Source organism: Peromyscus leucopus, chromosome 22, assembly GCF_004664715.2.
Source record: "Peromyscus leucopus breed LL Stock chromosome 22, UCI_PerLeu_2.1, whole genome shotgun sequence".
Classification (NCBI taxonomy): Eukaryota; Metazoa; Chordata; class Mammalia; order Rodentia; family Cricetidae; genus Peromyscus; species Peromyscus leucopus.
The window spans coordinates 52,782,356-52,802,007 of record NC_051081.1 but is presented as its reverse complement, the minus strand read 5'-3'; the positions used below and the strand labels follow the sequence as shown (position 1 = coordinate 52,802,007).

The window sequence follows — 19,652 nt, the reverse complement described above, 5'->3', positions numbered from 1 at the left end:
CCACATGACTCCAATTAGGAATGATGACCCATGCTGTAACATTTACTGCTTAACAAGATAGTGAGGTGCCTGCTTGGACCCATGCCTGGACAGAGGTCAGACCATGTAGCTCCCCTTAACCCTTATAAAGAACTCCTTCTTGGGGCTCTCTCTCTCCCTCTCTCTCTCCCCTCCCCCCTCCCTCCCCTCTCTCTGTCTCAGAATTCAGCCCCTGCATCTGTCTTCTGCGGTTTCATCATTAGACCTCCCTGTACCTGTTCTGTTCTGGTCAATGCTTCCCCACCACCCCATGCCTTCATTTCTGGCACATTACTATCATTATTATCTCTGCCTAGAATTTGCTGCCTTGGTTGAAATGTCATGCATTATATTTTGCTTTGGCTTTATTTCCGAAGGTTTTGTTTTTATATTGTTTTGTTTGTTTCGTTTTCTTTTTGGAAAATTATCTCACTGTGTAGCCCAGGCTGGCCTCAAACTTACCACCCTCCTGCGTCAGCCTTCTGAGTACTGGATCGTAGGGATGCATGACCACATTTATTATACTTTGGATACAGCAGGAAAACAATAGATGTGGAGGAAGAGAGGGAGTCACATTCCTTAGAGAGGCAGAATTCGGCACTAACGCGCCAACCAATGTGAGGGTGGCACCAAGCACGGAAGGCACTCGTGGGCTGGGGGTTATATGTGGGCCTCTTCAAGGGAACAATGGGGCAGAGGCACATGCCCGGGCCCTACTTTCAGGTACTAGAAGAGCAAAATGCCAGGAATTTTTTTTTTTTTTTTTTTTTTTTTTTTTTTTTTTTGTGAACTAGAGAGAAATAGCTCTGTAATCTTTTTTCCCTTGGAAATGGGACAGTTGTGAGCTGCCATGTGGGTGCTGGAAATTGAACCTGGGTCTAACCAGAAGAGCAGCCCCTGCTCCCAATCACTAAGCCATCTCTCCAGCCCAATGCCAGGGATCTTAATCCCCAAGAAGAATTCTCAAACCATAGGAAAGCCAGAGTACCATGCCTGCTCTTTAGAGAAATTGCTCTGGCCTCCAGGAGGCAATAGGGAAGATCTGAGCTATCCCCAAAAGACGGAGCCGGAGGTCCAGGAGGGCCTGCCCACAGCACCTGCCCTGAGCAGACATGTAAGGCTGGCAGCCTGGTGGGGAAGGCAGCTTACACCGCAGAGTGGGCCTGGACGTTAGCCAGACCGAAGGGGGGGGGCAGCAAGGCCTGGTACTGGGTTCCTGCTGCCTGGTTTGCTGCTTGGCAACTGAGTCTATTTGAGATGTGAGGAGGAAAACGGAGCCTGGATGACGCAGAGGAGGCTCGGGTCCATCAGCTCCTGGACTTTCTGAACAGTGCCCGATTTGGACATAGTGAGAATCAGTTTCAGGTTAGCTGAGGAAAGCATCTACATTACAAGTGACAGAGAGAAAGGAATCATAGGAGAATGTTCTAGAAGAACAGAAGGTCCTGGTGAGGCTACCAGAACACTCACAGAGAATATAAAAGGATGCTGGCAAAAGTTGAAGGCGAAACCCAGCTACCGATGTGGTCGTGTTTGCAGTGGAGACCTAAAGCCAGAGGCTGCAGAGGGCTCTGGGTGGCCTCGAGACTGCTCTGAGGAACAGAACGGTTGGCGCTGCCTCTACACAGGACAGGGAAAGTCCACCACCTCGTGGACCAGGGCTTTGCATCCACAGCCCAACAACAGTTGGAAGTGAAGGATGAGTGGACAGAGCTTTCTAGAAGGAATCTAGCTAGCTAGCATTGTTGCAGTCTCCTTCCAGAGATGACATGAGGCCAGAGTCTACAGGGCCTGGAGTTATGTTCTCCAAGAGGACGAACAGCTGTAGCCTAGGATATCTCTACTGTGCTCCGATAGCTCACCAGGCATCCCACCCACCCTGCTACAGCTGCATGTGCTAGCCTGTGTCCAGAACTCATGGGACCTGTGACTGTGAGCCACCCCCACCCGACCCCACTCCTGGACCTGAATCAGATTCCTGGGAAGCCTACATTTTTTTTAAGTCAGGGTCTCACTATATAGCCCTGGCTGGCCTGTGTAGCATGACTCTTAAAAGGTCTTATTAATAAAATCAAACCTGGGGCCAGTTATTGGGGTGAATGCTGGATGATCAGAGAAGCAGAACAAGCCACAGCCACCTCACCTCGCCAGTTCCTCAGCTGATCCTGTTTGCTCAGACTGGAAGCCTGAGTCCTCATCCAGAATGAATCTCAGCTGAACTTCTGCTCAAAAGCCAAAAAGCTTAACCCAGCTCTAGTTCCTGGTTTTCACACCTTATATACCTTTCTGCTATCTGCCATCACTTCCTGGGATTAAAAGCTCACTTTCTGGGGGCTGGTGAGATGGCTCAGAGGTTAAGAGCACTGACTGCTCTTCCAGAGGTCCTGAGTTCAATTCCCAGCAACCACATGGTGGCTCACAACCGTCTATAATGAGATCTGGTGCCCTCTTCTGGTGTTCAGGGACACATGGCAGGCAGAACATTGTAAACATAATAAAGAAAAAAAATCTTAAAAAAAAAAAACAAGTTCAAGGCCAGCTTTGCTGTACACAGCACGTTCAAGGCTAGCCTGAAACTACATGAAAAAAAAAAAAAAAAGCTCACTTTCTGGGATTAAAAGCGTGAGTCACCATGCTTGGCTGTATCCTATGTGGCCTTGAACTCACAAAGATCCAGAAGGATTTCTGCCTCTGGAATGCTAGGATTAAAGGTGTGTGCTACCACTGCCTATCCTCTATGTTTAATATTGTGGCTGTTCTCTTCTCTGACCCCAGATAAGTTTATTATCGTGCACAATATTTTGGGGAACACAGTACCACCACAGGCCTGAAACTCACTATGTAGACCAGGCTGTCCTCAAACTCTCAGAGATCCACCTGCTGGCCTTAAGGTGCGTGCCTCCACGCCTGGCCTCTCCCACTTCTGAGACAAGTGCAGCTCATAGGGCTTGAAGTGAACAATGGGGGAAATTAGAGAACAAACTTGAAAACATTTTAAGACCGTCTTCACATATTTTTTTAATTTAGTCTCTCTTTTTTTCTGAACAGAAAACAACTTCCCAATGCCACAAGATCAGCCGTGGTGTTGTCTAGTAGATACTATCATAGATGGGGCATAAAGGGTGAAAATGTTCTCCTTTTTCTTTTTTGTTTGTTTGTTGAGTTTTTTGGTTTGGTTCAAGTTGGGTTTTGTTTTGTTTTGTTTTTTTCAAGATAGGGTTTCTCTGTGTAGTCCTAGCTGTCCTCTGTAAACCAGAATGGCCTTGAACTCAGAGATCTGCCTGCTTCTGGCTCCTGAGCACAGGGATTAAAGGTGTGCGCCACCACCACCACCACCACCACCACCACCACCACCACCACCACCACCACCACCACCACCCAGCAAATACATAGCCCAGCCTGCCCTCAAACTCATGATCCTCCTGCCTCTGCCTCTGCCTCCTTCAGCAAATCCTACCAGCATGTGCCACTATAACCAGCTCGCTTTGTTTGTTAAGGCAGGGTCTCCAGCTATGTAGACTAGGATGGCCTGTAACATGTAGAGATCCATCTGCCTCTCATCCAGAGTGCTGGGATTAAAAGCATACACCACCATGACTGGCTTGAAAATGCTTTTCTATATATCTTTTAATAACGATTTTAAAAAAAATGTAAAGTAGGCAGAGGCAGGCAGAGCTCTCTGTGAGTTCAAAGCCAGCCTGGTCTATATAGTGACCAGGCAGCCAGGACTACATAGTGAGACCTTGTCTCAAAAAAAAATTTAAAAAGCAACAAAACTTTGAGGCTGGAGTGTTGGCTCAGTGGTTAAGAGCACAGACTGCTCTCCCTGAGGACCTGAGTTGTACTCACGCACAACATCAGGTAGCATACAACTGCCTGTAAACCTAGCTCCAGGGTGTTCTGGCGCCTCTGACCTCTGTGGGCACTCACATTCATGTGCACATACCACACACACACACACACACACACACACACACACACACGCACACACATAATTAAATACTAGAAGTCAATCTTTTAAGAGAACGAGTGAGCTCTGCTCCTCAAGAGGATCCAGTGGCCATGGCAGGTGCCTCCAGCTCCAGGGAGCCCAACGCCCCCTTCTGATCTGCACAGACACTGCCCTCACATGCACAAACCCACAGACAAACACACACACACAAACACACACACACACACACATACACGTAATCTTTTGACAATAATAAAACATTTTAAAATATGAAATAGTAAAGATGATGCCATCCTCTAGATGGTAGCTACACACACCAGGCACCTGTGATTACAGTGGCTCCTCACGTGTGTGGCCACCTTCGTTCTCATGCATATTCAAAGTCCATTACATGTATGTGAACTGGAGCGCCCCCGCCCTCCAGACCGCCCCGCTTGGACATCCTCCCTTTTGTGCTGTGATGTCGCCACCCAATATCCACAGCCTGGATCTCTACATGGGTACTCTCACCCCTGTGCCTGTGTGTTCTGGTCCCTTCACACACACACAGTCTCTAGCGCCTTTGAATGTGCAGTTTGGCCTCATCAACCACCCACAGGCAGATTCGCATTGTTTTATTAAAGTAGAAACCAGTCGGTGGTTAAGAGCACAGACTGCTCTTCCTGAGGACCTGAGCTGCATTCCGCCACTCAGCAGCACACTGCTTCCTCAACCCTTCCGTCGTAGGTGGGTCAGCTACTGTTCCAGTGCCTTGGGCTGTGCTGTGCTCCTCCGTCAGGCTATCTTCATGACAGCATTCTCCTTAAACAAAGCCTACGCCCGACCTGCCTGCACTCCCAGAGTCACCACTGTGTTTCAAGGGCACAGCTTTTCATCAGGGCCCTGATGGCCAGCACCATGCCTTCCTTCCCTAAACTCTCTCTGTCTCAGGAGAGCTCTGTCCCCTCCACCTCCCACCCTCCTTGTCCCCATGGAGGCTAGCATCGTGAGTACCTTTTTCTCCTGTAGGACCGACTCTTCCTGGCTGTCCGGGGGCTCCTTTGTCTCCCTTTTCTCCTGCATCTCCTGTGGAAGAAGTTATATCTGTTTAGGCACTGTCTGGCTAGGACAGGACTATGGTGTTATGCATCCATACAGAAGAATTGGAAAGGCTTTCACACATGGCGCAGCTGCTCTGGTCCTACTCCCTGCCCACCCCACTCCAAACTGCAACCAGCATCACCAGGGTGAGCAGCTGGGTGCCCGGGTCTAAGCTCAGGATGAGCTTTCCCCACACTGCTTTATTTTTCAGGGAACAGATCTTTCCCTCCATGCACTGTCCCTGCTGGGCTGGTTTCCCGTCTGTCTTCCCACCACAGGGCTCTCCACACTGCTCCAACAGTAAGGAGAAGTAAGGAGGAATGTCACTGCCAGGTGACCCCCAGAGAAACACCCTGTGGCCTGGCGACATGCTGGGGAGAGCAGATTGGGGTGTCCACCGAGCATTTCCTCGTCCTTTGAACACGACCCACGGAGCACACATAGTGGCCCTCTATGTGGGCTTCATGGGACCAGTAAAGGGTGCCCTCCGTGTTCCGGGGTTCAATGGCCAGGGACAGGAGACAGAGGAGAAAATAAGCAGTCAGGATATCTGACAGGATGAGGGCACCGGTGTGTGGAGAGGAGCTGAGTCACAGCGACCCCGGGGACCCACTCTCCAGCCCCAACCTAACCCTGATCGAATGACCTTCCTACACCACAGATCGGATTCTGCTTTTCCCTCCCTAAAAGACAGAAGCTCACCAAAGGCTACACTGAGTCATACACCAGCCTGGCCTCAAACTCACAGAGATCCACATGTCTCTGCTTCTTGCTCTACACATCCTGGTTTATAAATCGAATTCCAGGCTATCCAGGGCTACACAGTGAAACCCTGTCAGAAAAAGAAAGAGAAAGGGACAGGAGATACGCTTGTGCGTGGTAGTGAGTGTGACAGCAATCCCACTGGGGACCTTCTGCCTGAAATCCACCCTCCCAGCTAGAAAGCAGTGGCAGGATGAACACTCCCTCCCTCCCCAGGAGACAAAACATTAGGACCAGGGGTCTTTTCTCTGGGAGACACTCAACAGTGAAGCCGTGATGGTTTTGTTTTGAAGTTATCAAGTTGAGATGGGAGAGAGAAAAACAAAAAACAAAAAAACAAAAACCAACTCATACATGCCCAAACCCATCTCACAGGAATTCCAGAGAGACAGAGAGGGGAAGAGAGAGAGCCTATAAAGAGCTGCCAGATACACTTCCTGGCACTGGGGGTAGGGGTGGGCGCATGAAAGCAGGGAATACAATAAAAAGCCTGCAGAGAACCACACGGGGAAAATCAGTGCCGAACAGCAAAGATGTGTCAGGCGGCCGTGCCAAACTAACGTCAGCAACAAAGAGAGCGTTCTGTGAGCCATCCGGGAGGAGAAATATTTTAAGTCGGATTGACGCGAGGGTTCTCATTAGCCACACAGGGCACAGGATAGAATGAAGCACTAGCTTCAGCAAAAGTGACACAGGATGCATCAGATCAGACGTCTCCCCAGCGAAGCGGCTTTTGAGCTGAAGCTGTGCAGTGAGTGAGCAGGACGCAGCCATCCAGAGCAGAGCGGTGCTCTGAGGAAAGGCACACAGACTGAAGGGCATCGAAGGCTCTCCAGATGAGCCTTCCAAGGCTAGGCTGAGGGGCTGGACCGCAGAGGACAACAGGATCACTCACAGAGGGACAACAGCAAAACCCACCACTGCTGAGGCCCACCAAAGATGGGCGAGGGTGGGGACATGATTCTTTATTACTGCGTGCATCACTGTGTGCGTCACAGTAAGCAGCTACCGTGACTCTTCTCTTCATGGGGCTGAAATCTCTCCCAGAGCACCTGAAGGAAGGCCTCCACACAGCAGCGGCACTGGTGGTACTCACTGAGAGGTAACCGTAAGCACACCTTCCAGCTTTTCTAGAAGTTTTGTGGACAGCTCCTAGAGTTTATACACATGGCTCTCACTTATTTGACGCAGAGGGATATGCATTGATGAAGACATGAGCCATGATAGCTGAGTGGACAAACCAAGCGCAGGCTCTGAGCCTGACCACAGCTTCTTTGGGCATCAGAACCTGGATTAGGGTAAGGCTGAGTGAACCAGACCATCATCCACTGCACTGACACTTACCAGATGGCCCCTCCCCTTTAAAAAGAAGGCAAGAAGGACACTAAGCCCACCACACAACTTCTACCTGGCTTCCCCTTGCAAGCATCCTGTGTCTGTCTGTCTCTAATTTTATTGAAAAACTGTTCATATTGATTCCAACTCACCATAAGACCCTGAAACAGCACTTAACATACTACGGCAGGAATGAGATATAATGCACCAATGAAAACGTTTTAGAACATGGTGCCTGGGGCTGGAGTAATGACTGTTAGTACTGTGTTTGCTACAGCCAACACAGGCTGGAGTCGATCCCCAAGCTCCATATAAATAGCCAAGCAGCCGGGCGTTGGTGGGGCACACCTTTAATCCCAGCACACGGGAAGCAAAGCCAGGCCGAATTCTGTGAGTTCGAGGCCAGCCTGGGCTACAGAGTGAGTTCCAGGAAAGGTGCAAAGCTACGCAGAGAAACCCTGTCTCGAAAAACCAAGAAATAAAAAAAATTTTAAAAAACCAAAAAATAAAAAATAAAATAAAAAGCCAAGCATAGTAGCACACACTTGTAATCCCAGTGCTGGGGAGACAGAGTGAAGAGGATCCCCGGGGCTCCCTGGCTAGCCAGACTAGACTAATTGGTTAGCACTAGGTCAATGAGAGAACCTATCTCAAAATCCAAAGTTGGTATCACCTGGAACAATGACCTCTGGCCTCCATACACAAGCACGCATATTTGTACACACACACACACACACACACACACACACACACACACACACACAAGACCTGAATGAAGAATTTTTTATCTCTTAAACAATCAGAAAAGCCTCTTCATTTAAATGTCATTCTCTCGGATAATCTTCCCATTTCACCCACAGTGGGAAGAAGGGGACAAGACCCTGAGCTTCTTCCCACTGCTGATCTCCCAAAAAAAACCACCTTGATGCCCAGACTCTGACGCTTCCCCAACGCAGTCCCTCAACTCTGTCCCTCAACTCTGTCCGTGATTACGTTATGTCCTGAAACTACTTTGTTTTAAAAGTTGTTTTTGCTAGATGTGGTGGTGCACGCCTTTGATCTCAGCACTCGGGGGACAGAAGCAGGTAGAGCCCCGTAAATTTAATCCAGGCTACTCTACATAGGGAGTTCCCAGCAAGCCAGGATCTCATGGTGAAACCCTTTGTCTCAAAAACATGTTTGACCTCCGCCTCTAAAGGGCCACACCCAAGTCGGCGGAGACCTTCCCTGGAAGCTGGACAATAAGTCTAGCTGTTTCTAGGGACCTTGGAGTACAACCCTGAGTGGTCATCAAGACCAAAGATGTTCCCCAGCACTGCTCAAAGCTCAGTGGGGTGGGAAGGACTCCTTATCGGTGGCGATGAACAAGCCACAGAGATCCTAGCTGCAGGCCCCACCCCCCAAGGTGCTCCGACCAGCCGTCTGTCTGTCAGGACAGGTTGACATTTCAGCTGCCATCTCATTTCCCACTGCCACTGGCGTTGCTTTCTCTTCGCTCCTAGAAATAATTTACCGCTTGTGCCCTCTCAAGTCAGATCTAAATCTGTGAACACGGCGCTTTCATCCAGGTCACACTTTGATAATGTCGGACCCAGCGAGGAAGGTGTGTGTCCATCATCTTCATGCAGAACACAGAACACTTTGATAGACTCATTGTCAGCTGAAGAAGAGCCACAGACATCCCTGGACTGTTGTTCTATTTGCAAATGTGTCTTGCAAGCAGGCTTCGTCCCTGCAGGCCATGGGATGTAAACGCTGTAGCATCATACAGCAGGAAAGAGGCTGGTTGACCCCAGCCCTCCGGCTCATGCCAGAGAAGATCAAATAAGCCAGACCTTCACACAAGGCTCCTGAGGAGAAGGTTGTGTTGCCTATATATCACTAATGAGAAATCCGCAATTCCTTGGCTAGAAAATGTTTAAATGTCATGGAACCTTGGACTCATAGTCAGGGAATCCCAAACCCAGCAGATGGGCAGATTTCCCAGGATGCACCTGGACCAGAGCCCTTCTTGGGAGTGTGTGCTGAAGTACCAGGCCGTGCAGGAAACTGAGACACCCAGAGGCATGACCAGAGCGGCAGAAGAGCCATTACCTTTGAGACCGGGGACAAGAATCTGCACAGAGCAGGCGTCCTCTGTGGTCTGCTGAGGACATCCAGATGGTAGCAGTGACAGGAAAGCCAGGCTAATCAGCATGCCTGCAAGAGCCAGGTCCCTCGTCATCATGAGTGCAGGCAGGACGCTGACTCCTGGAAGAAGGAAGGCATAAACAGTGACAGGATCTGACACAGACAGGGCTTTGTGAACAGCAGGCCACACTCGTGGACTCCCCTCTCTTGCTGGCTCACTTACATACCAATTACCAACCTCCACTGAGAGTCTCTGAAGTTTCCCGGCAGCTAGGGCACCATGTGTGTCCGGAACGCTTTCCCTAAGCCTTTGCTGAAGGTCACTTGCACTGTCCAGCCTTGCTGAGTACAAGGCCAGCCCAGGAGGCTCAACTCATCCTAATGGCAGAGACTCAGGCTCCAAGAAGACAAAGGCCCCTATGCAAGACATGACCCAAATGCAGAGCTTGGAGCATGTCTGAGAGGGGGATAGCCCTGTCCAAACAGAGATCCACACTAGATGGCTTGAAAGCAGAGGAGGGAGAGAAGAAATAAGAAAGGCCAACAGTAGTGGCAAGAAGAAAGGGAGAAAGATATATAAAAAGCAAGAAGGAAAGCTGGGCCTGAAAGCTGCAGTAGGGGGTTCCCCTTGGGGCATCAGAACCACACAATAGCAATTATAGCAACAACTACACAACTATTCACCTCAGAAGGCCTCGGATGCTTCCTGGCACCTATCCCCTGGGTCAGTCAACTCCTCAGCAATATTTCCAGGTGCCAACCTTCTGCCAGGCACAGCTCCACTGGGTTCCAGGGGTGGAGAAAGAACTAAAGAACTAAACTCCAGTCAAAGGAGACAGCCAAGGACGGGAGAGACGTTCCGTGGTTACGAGTATTTGCTGCACTTGCAGAGGATGCGGGATTGGTTCTCAGGACCCCCATGGTGGCGTACAACCACCTGTAATCCCGCTTCCAGTGGGACCCAGTGCCCTCTTCCAGCTTCTGTGGGCACTGTACACACCTGGTGTGCATCCACACACACAGGCAGGCATGCGCACATACCAAAACCTTTTTTAAAAGAGACAAAAGGATGGACAGATAAGACCAGAAGCAGCAGAGAAGAGTGATCTTCCCCTGGGAGGAGAGGCAGGGCAAGATGACCTGGTCATGCTGCTATCTAGAGACCTGTCAGGGATGGCCTCCCTGGTAAAGCAACAGGCGGTATAGCCTCTTGAACGGAGCTTGGGGAAGTGGGGAGAAGTTGCCTGGCCTGGTGAGCACAGAGGAGAAAAAGCCTTGAACAGAGTGAAGGCTCAAGTCTAGTGCCACTGGGAAACCTTATGTGTGTGGGGGGGGGGCGGTCCCGGCAAAACAAGGTAGAGGCTTTTGATCAGGGCATGGCTTTATAAGAGGGCCACTTGGCTCTTCGTGGAGACCATATTTATTGGAATAAGAATGGAAGTGAAGGCCGGGCGGTGGTGGTGCATGCCTTTAATCCCAGCACTCAGGAGGAAGAGGCAGGCGAATCTCTGTGAGTTCGAGGCCAGCCTGGTCTACAAAGCGAGTTCCAGGAAAGGCGCAAAGCTACACAGAGAAACCCTGTCTTGAAAAAAAAAGAGAATGGAAGTGAGACTCAGGGTGGTGTGGTGGTGCACACCTTTAATCCCAGCACTTGAGAGGTAGAGGCAGGCAGAGCTCTATGAGCCCGAGACCAGCCCGGTCTACAGAGTTAGTTCCAGAACAGCCAGAGCTACATAGTGAGACCCTGTCCCCCAAAAATAAAACAACAGCAACAAAAAGGAAGGAAGTGAAGAGGTCAGACAGAGGAGACCTCGGTGTGCAGTAGTGAGAAGTTGTGAGGACACCGTGGCAGAGGCGGAGAAGAGAGGTGCAGCTGGGAGGTGTTGCGGAGGCAAGGCTGATTGGTTTTCACCAGATTCTATGGAAATTCGAGGGAATGGCCAGCTGCAGGCCCTGGAGAACAGAGCTGGGGTAACTGAGAGCAGGCATGGGGGAGGGGGGGGGACTATAGTTGACTTCCCAGTCCAAGAAGCCTGTGAACCTGGGTGGAGGGAGCAATGGTTTAACTTGCCCAACTCAAAGATCAAGACACTGCATCCCTCCCTGACTCCGGCCATCTTGCCCTCAGAGGCGAGGGACCCACATACCCAGCCAGTGAGATCATCCTGCTGCGTCTCTCCACAGAGAAGTCCAGAGAGTCCCAGGAGCCTTTACAGTCTGCAGACCCACTCTCTGGCTGTGCTGACACCCACTGGAGGAATACCAAGCCCCTGCTACACTTGCTTCCAGAAAAGGATTCTCCTCAAACTGTGTGGAGAAGTCACGATGTCCAGACGTACTGCCACTATCATGTCCGACAACAGAAAGCTGCATCTGGTGATCAGAATCTACTGTCCCCGCTGTGTGAAGGGAAGCCATCTGACACTCCTCTTTCGGCTCAAGTACCCCCAAGAGACAAGAGAAGAACGGTTTGCTGGCACTAGATGTTGACTTCCCACCTAAGCCAAGGGGAGACTCAAGGATGAGGGAGCACAGGACTGAAGGGTATAGCGTTGAGGGTATAAACCAAGAGGATTGACTCACTGACCTTGACCTTAGGACTTTGCTGGAAGTTCAGAGGTATAAAATGGAAAGCCAACTCCATCATCTGAAGACACCTTGCATAGCTCAAACCACGAAGACAAAGTCTTGAGCCTGCAGAACATGGACTCTGCTGACCTCAACACTGGTCTGTCCTTAGGAGGTTGGGGTTTGAGGCCCAGCTCACACTCCCCACCCTCCCACACTCTAGGTCTCTGGGCTCTGAGCTGTCGGCAGTTGACAAGGTTGCCAGTCCTCTGCGAGTACATCCATGCTTGCAGGGTGGTGGGAGAGGGGGAAGCTGTGGCAGCCGGAAGTTAATTAATGAGGTGCCCACTCCTGAAATAGTCGAATGATCAAAAACCGTGAGGAGACAACAGCAGAGAGAACTTGATCACATGCGGAAGGGCTTAGGAGAAATGGTGGGCTGGGAAAGCACCGTGGTCCCACCAAGTTTCTGCTTTTATTAAGAAGAAAAACAAATCAAGGCAGACTGCAAAAATCAGGAATGGGAGCAGAGGAAGGAACACATAACTGGGCTTGTGGGGAGTGAGAATACACACACAGACACACACACACAGACACACAGACACACACATAGACACACAGACACACACATAGACACACAGACACATACACACACAGACACATACACACACAGACACATACACACACAGACACACACACATAGACACACAGACACATACACACACAGACACACACACATAGACACACAGACACATACACACACACATAAACACACAGATACACACAGACACACACACATAGACACACACACATAGACATACACACAGACACACACACATAGACACACAGACACATACACATAGACACACACACATAGGCACACAGACACACACACATAGACACACAGACAGACACAGACACACACACACAGACATACACACACAGACACACATACACAGACACACATACAGACACACAAACACATACACAACACACACACAGACACACACACACACACACACAGACACACACACACACAGACACATACACACACATACACACACACACAAGGAAAATCACCATGGACAGGAATCAGCGAACCTATGCACTCTCCAGTGAGGCCTGGGTATCTAGGCTTCAGCAGGGATTTGCATGCTGGGGGCGTTGTTTAGACTCCCGGCTTCTCATTTTTAAGAGTTACTTATGCATGGACAGGTTCATAAATGTATGAGAAATGTGATGCTAAGCTTACACGGAACTCTCGTCACGCTTGGATGATTACTCTGCTGTCGATTTCCTGAAATTTCCAGCAATTTAAGAAACAGGGAACTGCAAAACCTGTGGGTGAGCACGCTCCCCCACGGTGCCCTTCACTCTCCACACTCAGCTGTTATACCTAAGCAGCAAGTGTGTGGTTCCTCCTTCTGGATAGCTGCAAAGGTAACACGAGACCATGTATGGTGATGCACACCTGTCATCCCAGCACTTCGGGAGACAGAATGATGAAGTTCATGAGTTCAAGCCCAGCCTGGGCTCCAACAGTGAGTTCCAGGCCCAGCAGCTAGCCAGGGCTACATAGTAAGATTCCCCTTCATCAAACAAAAAAGGGGAGTTGTGGAGGGCGTTAAAGAGGTGGCTCAGAGGTTAAGAACACCGACTGCTCTTGCAGAGGACCTGGGTTTGTTCCCCAGCACTCACGCGCTCACAACTGCCTACGACTCCAGCTCTAGGGAGATCTGAGGCCTCTGGTCCCCACTGGCACCTGCACACACTCACACAGACAGACACAGACACATGTACATAGTTTTTAAATGATTTAAAAGGCTGGATACGGAGGCCCAATGGTTTTAATCTAAATACATGGGAGGCAGAGAGGATTCCTGTGAGTTTGAATCCAGTCAAGACTACATAATGAGACCCTATCCCAAAAATTCAAAATAATAACAATATCTTTTAAAGAAAAGGGTTTGTGGGGGGGGGGGGAAGCAAATACTCTGCTGCACCCAATTTGCTGGATTAAAAACTGTTCAGGTGTTTCTTGGGAGCTCCCAAGAGGGCACAGTAATGTATCCCACAGAAACAAACATTGCCAGATGGTGGTGGCACAGGAGGCAGAGGCAGGTGGATCTCTGTGAGTTCAAGGCCAGCCTGGGCTACAGAGTGAGTTTCAGGACAGCCAGAGCTACACAGAGAGACCCTGTCTCAGAAAAAAACAACAACAAAATTGCTCCTCCAGAGACAGCAGGTGTCCATCACTTTCTCTTCTGTGAAAGCCTTAAGTGTGGCTTTACAAAGGTCAGCCCACAGCAGGCCAGCAGGGAGAGCAGAAATGCAGAACATTTCAGGGCTGGCTCCTCATCCGTCCGTCATCTACTCTCTCACTGACTCTCCTGCCTGTGTGTCTTTCCTGTCAGTTTTCATCTGAGCTAGTGGATGTGGTAGGGCACAGTCCTCCAGTTGATTCCTGCCCCCGACCTGCTCCAGAACAGGGCAGGTGGGCACATGGGGAGGCGGTGGACACACGGGGAGGCGCCATGCCCACCAGGAAGCTAGTCTGTGTCCTGGGCAGTTGTGCTCAGGAAAGGAATTTGGTTTTATAAACGAAGACGATGCAGCAATCCTGAAATCTTTTTAAAAACAACATCCTTATCTCTCAGCCAGGGCCCAAAGACTAGACTAAGGCCCCACCCACTTCCATCAAAGAGACAGCTTTCTGGGGAGAGATTAAATGTGGAATTCACAAAAGAAACACGTAAGAATGAACTGGGAGCAGGTCAGGGGGAAACATGAATCGTGCTGCCAAACACACAAGTTGACATGTCCGTTAAACACCCACCGTGGATCCCTGGATCTCACAGACTCTGAACTGTCTACTGGAAACAGCCCCACCATTTGGAAGCCTCCTCTGTCCTAAAGTGACCCACCCCCAACCATGAGGCTTCAGAGAGGATCTTACCAACACTAGGGTGAGGAGAGATCTGTCTGTTCTCTTTCTTCTCTGGCACAGATGTCTCAAAGTTGGGGATGACACTAAATGTGGAGGGTCGGAGCTCTGCCCCCCCAGGCAGGGTTCCTCATCAAACTGAGCCCCATTATACCATGCAGTGGCCTTCACATGTAACCATTTGGGAGCTGTCACCCGGAGCCACTCAGACACAACAGCCGGTCCCGAAGCCTGGTGTCCGGGCACAAGCAACTGCCCTTTCAAGATGCTCCCCTTCCCAATGTTGGGAGACTGGATGCCGGCTGGTAGATGGCCCCCCTGAGGGCAATGTCCCTCCCACTACCCTCCACCTGAGATCCACTGCTGAGTGTGCCTTTGAGCTGTAGGTCTCTGAACAGGGCTTGCTCAGCCGTCACCCCATAAATGCTGCTCAGCAGGAGTCTGGGGTACGTTTCTCCCCCGTTGGAGTTAGAAGTGTTCATTCAAACCTCTGGGCACTAACCCAAATGCCTGCAATTACATCATGTCTCAACTGATTGATCAGAATTTGCCTCTTTAGGCTTCTCAAAGGTTCCTCCACTAACGACGGAGCTAAACAAACTCTGAAGCTGTAGTGTCTGACTTATGGACCAACTCCAGGATGTTTGGATCTGAGACTGTGTCCCACCTTGCCAAATTCCAAAGCCCGAGTCTACCCTCCAGCCCTCTTTGGAAATTTGCCCTCCTGTCCGTGCCTCGACGCCTGTCCAATCCTGGCCCAGTTTCCTGGGGCAGCATCGCCTACCTGGATGCACACTAGGCGAAAGTGCTGTCCTGACGGTCCCCGGCTAGCAGAGATACTGCTCCAAGGAGCCTCATGGCTGCTTATTTACAGAGACCAGCTGCAGTCCAACTCAGAGGGAACCCGTGCCTGTCAGACAGCCCGGCGGATCTGCTGGAGGCTGCTGCCTTATCTGTTAAGAGCTTCCTGCCTGAAACCATCAGCTGTCCTGCAGGGCCCTGAGGAGTGTGGGAACAAACACAGCCCCTGCCGCCAGGCTGGGGTGCCTGGAGATCCTAGCCAACTCCCACCCCAAACATTCTGTCCGGTTTTGGGTTGTCTTTCCTGTTTTCCTCTCTCTTCTTTTTCTTCTAAGTACATATGCTGAACATGCACTCTGAAGACTGAAGCAGGAGGATCGCTGTGAGTTAGAAGTCGGCTTGCACCATGTAGCAAGTTCCAGGCCAGCCAGGAGTACATAGTGAGATTGTGTCTCAAGTCAAATAAATCGACAACAACAACAACAAAAAAAAAAAAAAAAAACCAAGGTAGATAGTGAGGGAGACAGAAGACACCTGGCATGAATCTCTGCACACACAAGCACCTGTTTACAGACACACAGTAATAAAAGATATTACCACACAGCAACTTGGAGAGATGGTCAAGAGTTCCGTATAGTGGCAAAACAGACTCCATGAGTTACCCACTGTTCCATCTATAAAATACTATTGAGAGCCTGCTTGGAAGTTCAGCACAGCCACTCAAAGACCCTCAAAGGAACAACAGTCCTCCTCCATCAGGGAAGGTCTCCTGTTGACATGCAGCTTCAGGATAGACGCATGGATCCATGAGGGAGGAAGCCAGATCAGCCAAACCAACTTCATGATCACTGGGGTGAATGATGTTGCAGCCATATTGCCCTCTCATCCCATTCATATAACAGTCTTAAAGTGATAAAACTAGCCTGGTGGTGGTGGCACATACCTCTAATTCCAGAGGCAGGCAGATCTGAGTTCAAGGCCAACCAGGTCTACAGAGTGAGTTCCAGAACAGCCAGGGCTACACAGAGAAACTCTCTCTCCAAAACAACAACAATAAATAAATAAATAAATAAATAAATAAATAAATAAATAAATAAATAAATAAATAAATAAAGTGATAAAACTATAAAAATCAAGGACAGATCAGTGGTTGGCCAGAGCTCTGTGTCTCAACAGTGATATGAGTTGGCCTGCTTATGCTGGAATCTGGGTTGTGGTACTGTGCCAGACTTTTCACAGGGAAGATTGGGCTCAAGGAAGCTCTCTGAATTATTTTCTACAACTGTATGCAAATTTATAATCACCTCCAAATAAAGCTTAACTTTTTGTTTGTTTGTTTCTGAGACAGGGTCTCATGTAGCTCAAACTATCTTCAATCTTAATAGAAATGACTCTGTTCACATCTCTAAAGTTCACAGAAGTACACAGAGCAAGCCCAAGAGTCCCTCCTAAAAACCTGCCCAAGCAAACTGTCAGACACCCCCTCCTGCCTCAAGGTGCCAGGGGGCCCAGAAAGCTTAAGGACCTTTTTTGCGGGGAGGGAGGAGGGTTCAAGACAGTTTCTCTGTGTAGCTCTGGATGTTCTGGAACTCACTGTGTAGACCAAGCTAGCTTCAGACTCAGAGATCTGCTTGCCTCTGCTTCCCAAGTGCTGGAATTAAAGTCATGCTCCACCACACCCTGCTATAAGGCTTTTTTTTTTTTTTTCAATATATTCCATAGCTCAGGCTGGCCTCAAACTGGAAGCAATCCTCCTGCTGAGGCCTCTTAGTGCTGGAATAACATGAGCCACCACTTCCAAATCTTCAGCCCTACCCCTGGTACTGGGGCTTGAACTCAGGACCCTGTACACGCCAGGCAGATGCTCTGTCAACTGCTCTATTTCCCCAGCCCATCCTGAGGGCTTTTAAAACAGTGCCAACAAAATACTCCCCATTTCAAAAACAGTGGTAATTTAACTCGCCTATGTTGAGTAGATGGTGAGTTAGAACTTGTATGTTCTAAGCTTACCCTGGGGTTACAAAAGGAAACTCTGGCCACTCCTCCACTGCTTTCCTGCCCTGACGGCACAGGCCCAGGGTTAGAGCCACTTGCCTGGGAGCTCTGACCCCACAGACCATCCCATTCCTGGCCAGAACATGACTGGCCCACATCCAGTGAGTGTTTACATCTCTCTAAGATAACTATGGAGTTTGGATACAAGAGTCACATGAAACCCACTCTGCTCTGGATGGGAAACTTCCCTGGGGGTCACACCGGACGTGCTGCTGTATCTGTGGGACATTTTGTCCATAAGGACATTCACCACGGCACCTCCCTAAAGGCCCTCATCCCTCACTGAGAGTGCCTGGGCTTCCGGAGAGTGCACAGTACTTTGCCCACTACCCTATCCTAAGCCTAGTCACTCTGGGATATGGAGCAGAAAGACCCAGATGCAAGCATTGAAAACCTCTTCTTGCCAAGTAGTTAAAAGGTCTTGAATACTTAACCATTTAACACATTTACTCAGTGTTAAGATTCTGGATTGCACCATTTACGTGGGAAAGTGGCCATGACAGGTCATCATCGGATGTTCAGAGGGCCCGCCCAGAGGTTCTCACAATGAGCCTGCACTGGTGGTGCCTACAGAAGCCAGAACGAGGGTATCAGATCCCCTGGAACTGGAAATACACAATGTTGTGAGCTGCCATGTGGGTGCTAGAACCAAGCTCAGTCTCCTGCAGAGTATCAAATGCTCTTAACCACTGAGCCATCTCTCCAGCTCTAGGCCCTAGGGTTTCGGAACTGATAGTTTGAGTGTAGGGATCCCAGAATGCTCATTTGTAGTAAGTTCTCAAGGCTGAGGTGGCTGGGTCAGAGACACTTAAGAAGCCACTGCCAGCCTCACAGTGGGTGTCAGGACATGGCTGAGCGTCTACCCCAGTGTGTCAGCAGCCCCTTATTGGCTGTGACTGGCCTTATACCTCAACCCTCAAGGGCCAGCCATGCTAGCCTACTCCTCAAGCTGCTGTACAGCCCTGGGGTGAACCAACAGACTGATGGGACAGAAGAGAGGACCCGCTGGGTATAGTGACTGTCGTAGCAGAACCACCTCTCAACCAGTGACCACTGGGAATAAAGGACAGTCGTATAAACATGCCTGAGTGAACACAGCCATGACAAAAATCAGCGTGGCTTCCTCATACGGCCAGAAAGTCAGACTAAAATGAGCATGGAGGGCAACTGTAAAGTGAACATTGTCAGACGCAGATCTGACATGGGAGTCCTTTTACTGTCCCTCCGAGCCATCTCGGAGAGAGTTTGGACATCAAGTGAGGTAAACAAAGTGAGCCTTCTCAAGGCAGTTAGAAAATCAGCGATTTAAGTCACTTCCAAAAGTGTACTGAGTAGTTGGTAGACTTTTTTTTAAAATATTTTTAATTTCTTGACAATTCTGTTGTTTCAGGAACTCTAACAAACATCTACCCCTTTCTCACCAGGCTCCAAAGACAAACCCCAAAGCCCAGCCTAAGGGACCAATGAGGTTATTAGGCTTACTGATTAAATTAGAGCATGAAGTAGTGCGGGTAACAAAGCCATCACAGTGTCTGAAAGTCACACCGGCATGGTTGACAGCCTCCCATAGGGGCATAGGTGGAGCCCCTGTCCGATAACCTCCCAAGGTCTACAACACTGTGGCCCGGTTCCAGGCCATGCTGCAGTGTGCGATTAGGGTAGGATTACAGACAGCTGGCCGGGAGAGCCTACCTGAGTGACGGAGACCAGGGAAGAACCGCTCAGCCCCCTTCTGTGAAGGAGCATCAACAGGCCTGATCCTCCGGTCTCTTGTTAGTCACAGCTGCACAGTGGCAGCCTCGCTAAGGAGGGTAGCTCTGCACAACAGGCTTACGGGGTTCGGTCACTTTCACCACGCCGGACCCCCTTACTCTTCTCCCTCCTGCAGAGCCCCTTCTTCCCAAAAAATGACCCACAGCTTCTTAAAGACCTTTTAAAAAATTGATATTCGCCTGCATGTAAGTCTGTACACCGTGTGTTACAGTGCCTGAGGCCAAAAGAGGGTGT

General features: G+C 49.8%; 1 protein-coding gene across 2 annotated transcripts in view; it reads right to left on the bottom strand.

Annotated features, from left to right (window-relative positions):
* Colec11 (collectin subfamily member 11) overlaps positions 1-15,782 on the bottom strand; it is a 31,708-nt gene extending 15,926 nt beyond the window's left edge. Inside the window, exons 1-3 of one of the 2 annotated variants that reach the window (XM_028883161.2) lie at positions 15,574-15,782; positions 9,242-9,397; positions 4,964-5,035 (exon numbers count right to left, since the gene is read on the bottom strand). In XM_028883161.2, the coding sequence (XP_028738994.1) occupies positions 4,964-5,035; positions 9,242-9,374 (205 nt within the window). In that variant the 5' untranslated portion in view covers positions 9,375-9,397; positions 15,574-15,782. The remainder of the gene's footprint in view (positions 1-4,963; positions 5,036-9,241; positions 9,398-15,573) is intronic. The other variant, XM_028883162.2, reaches the window with a different exon arrangement.
* Between the last annotated feature and the right edge of the window lie 3,870 nt (positions 15,783-19,652).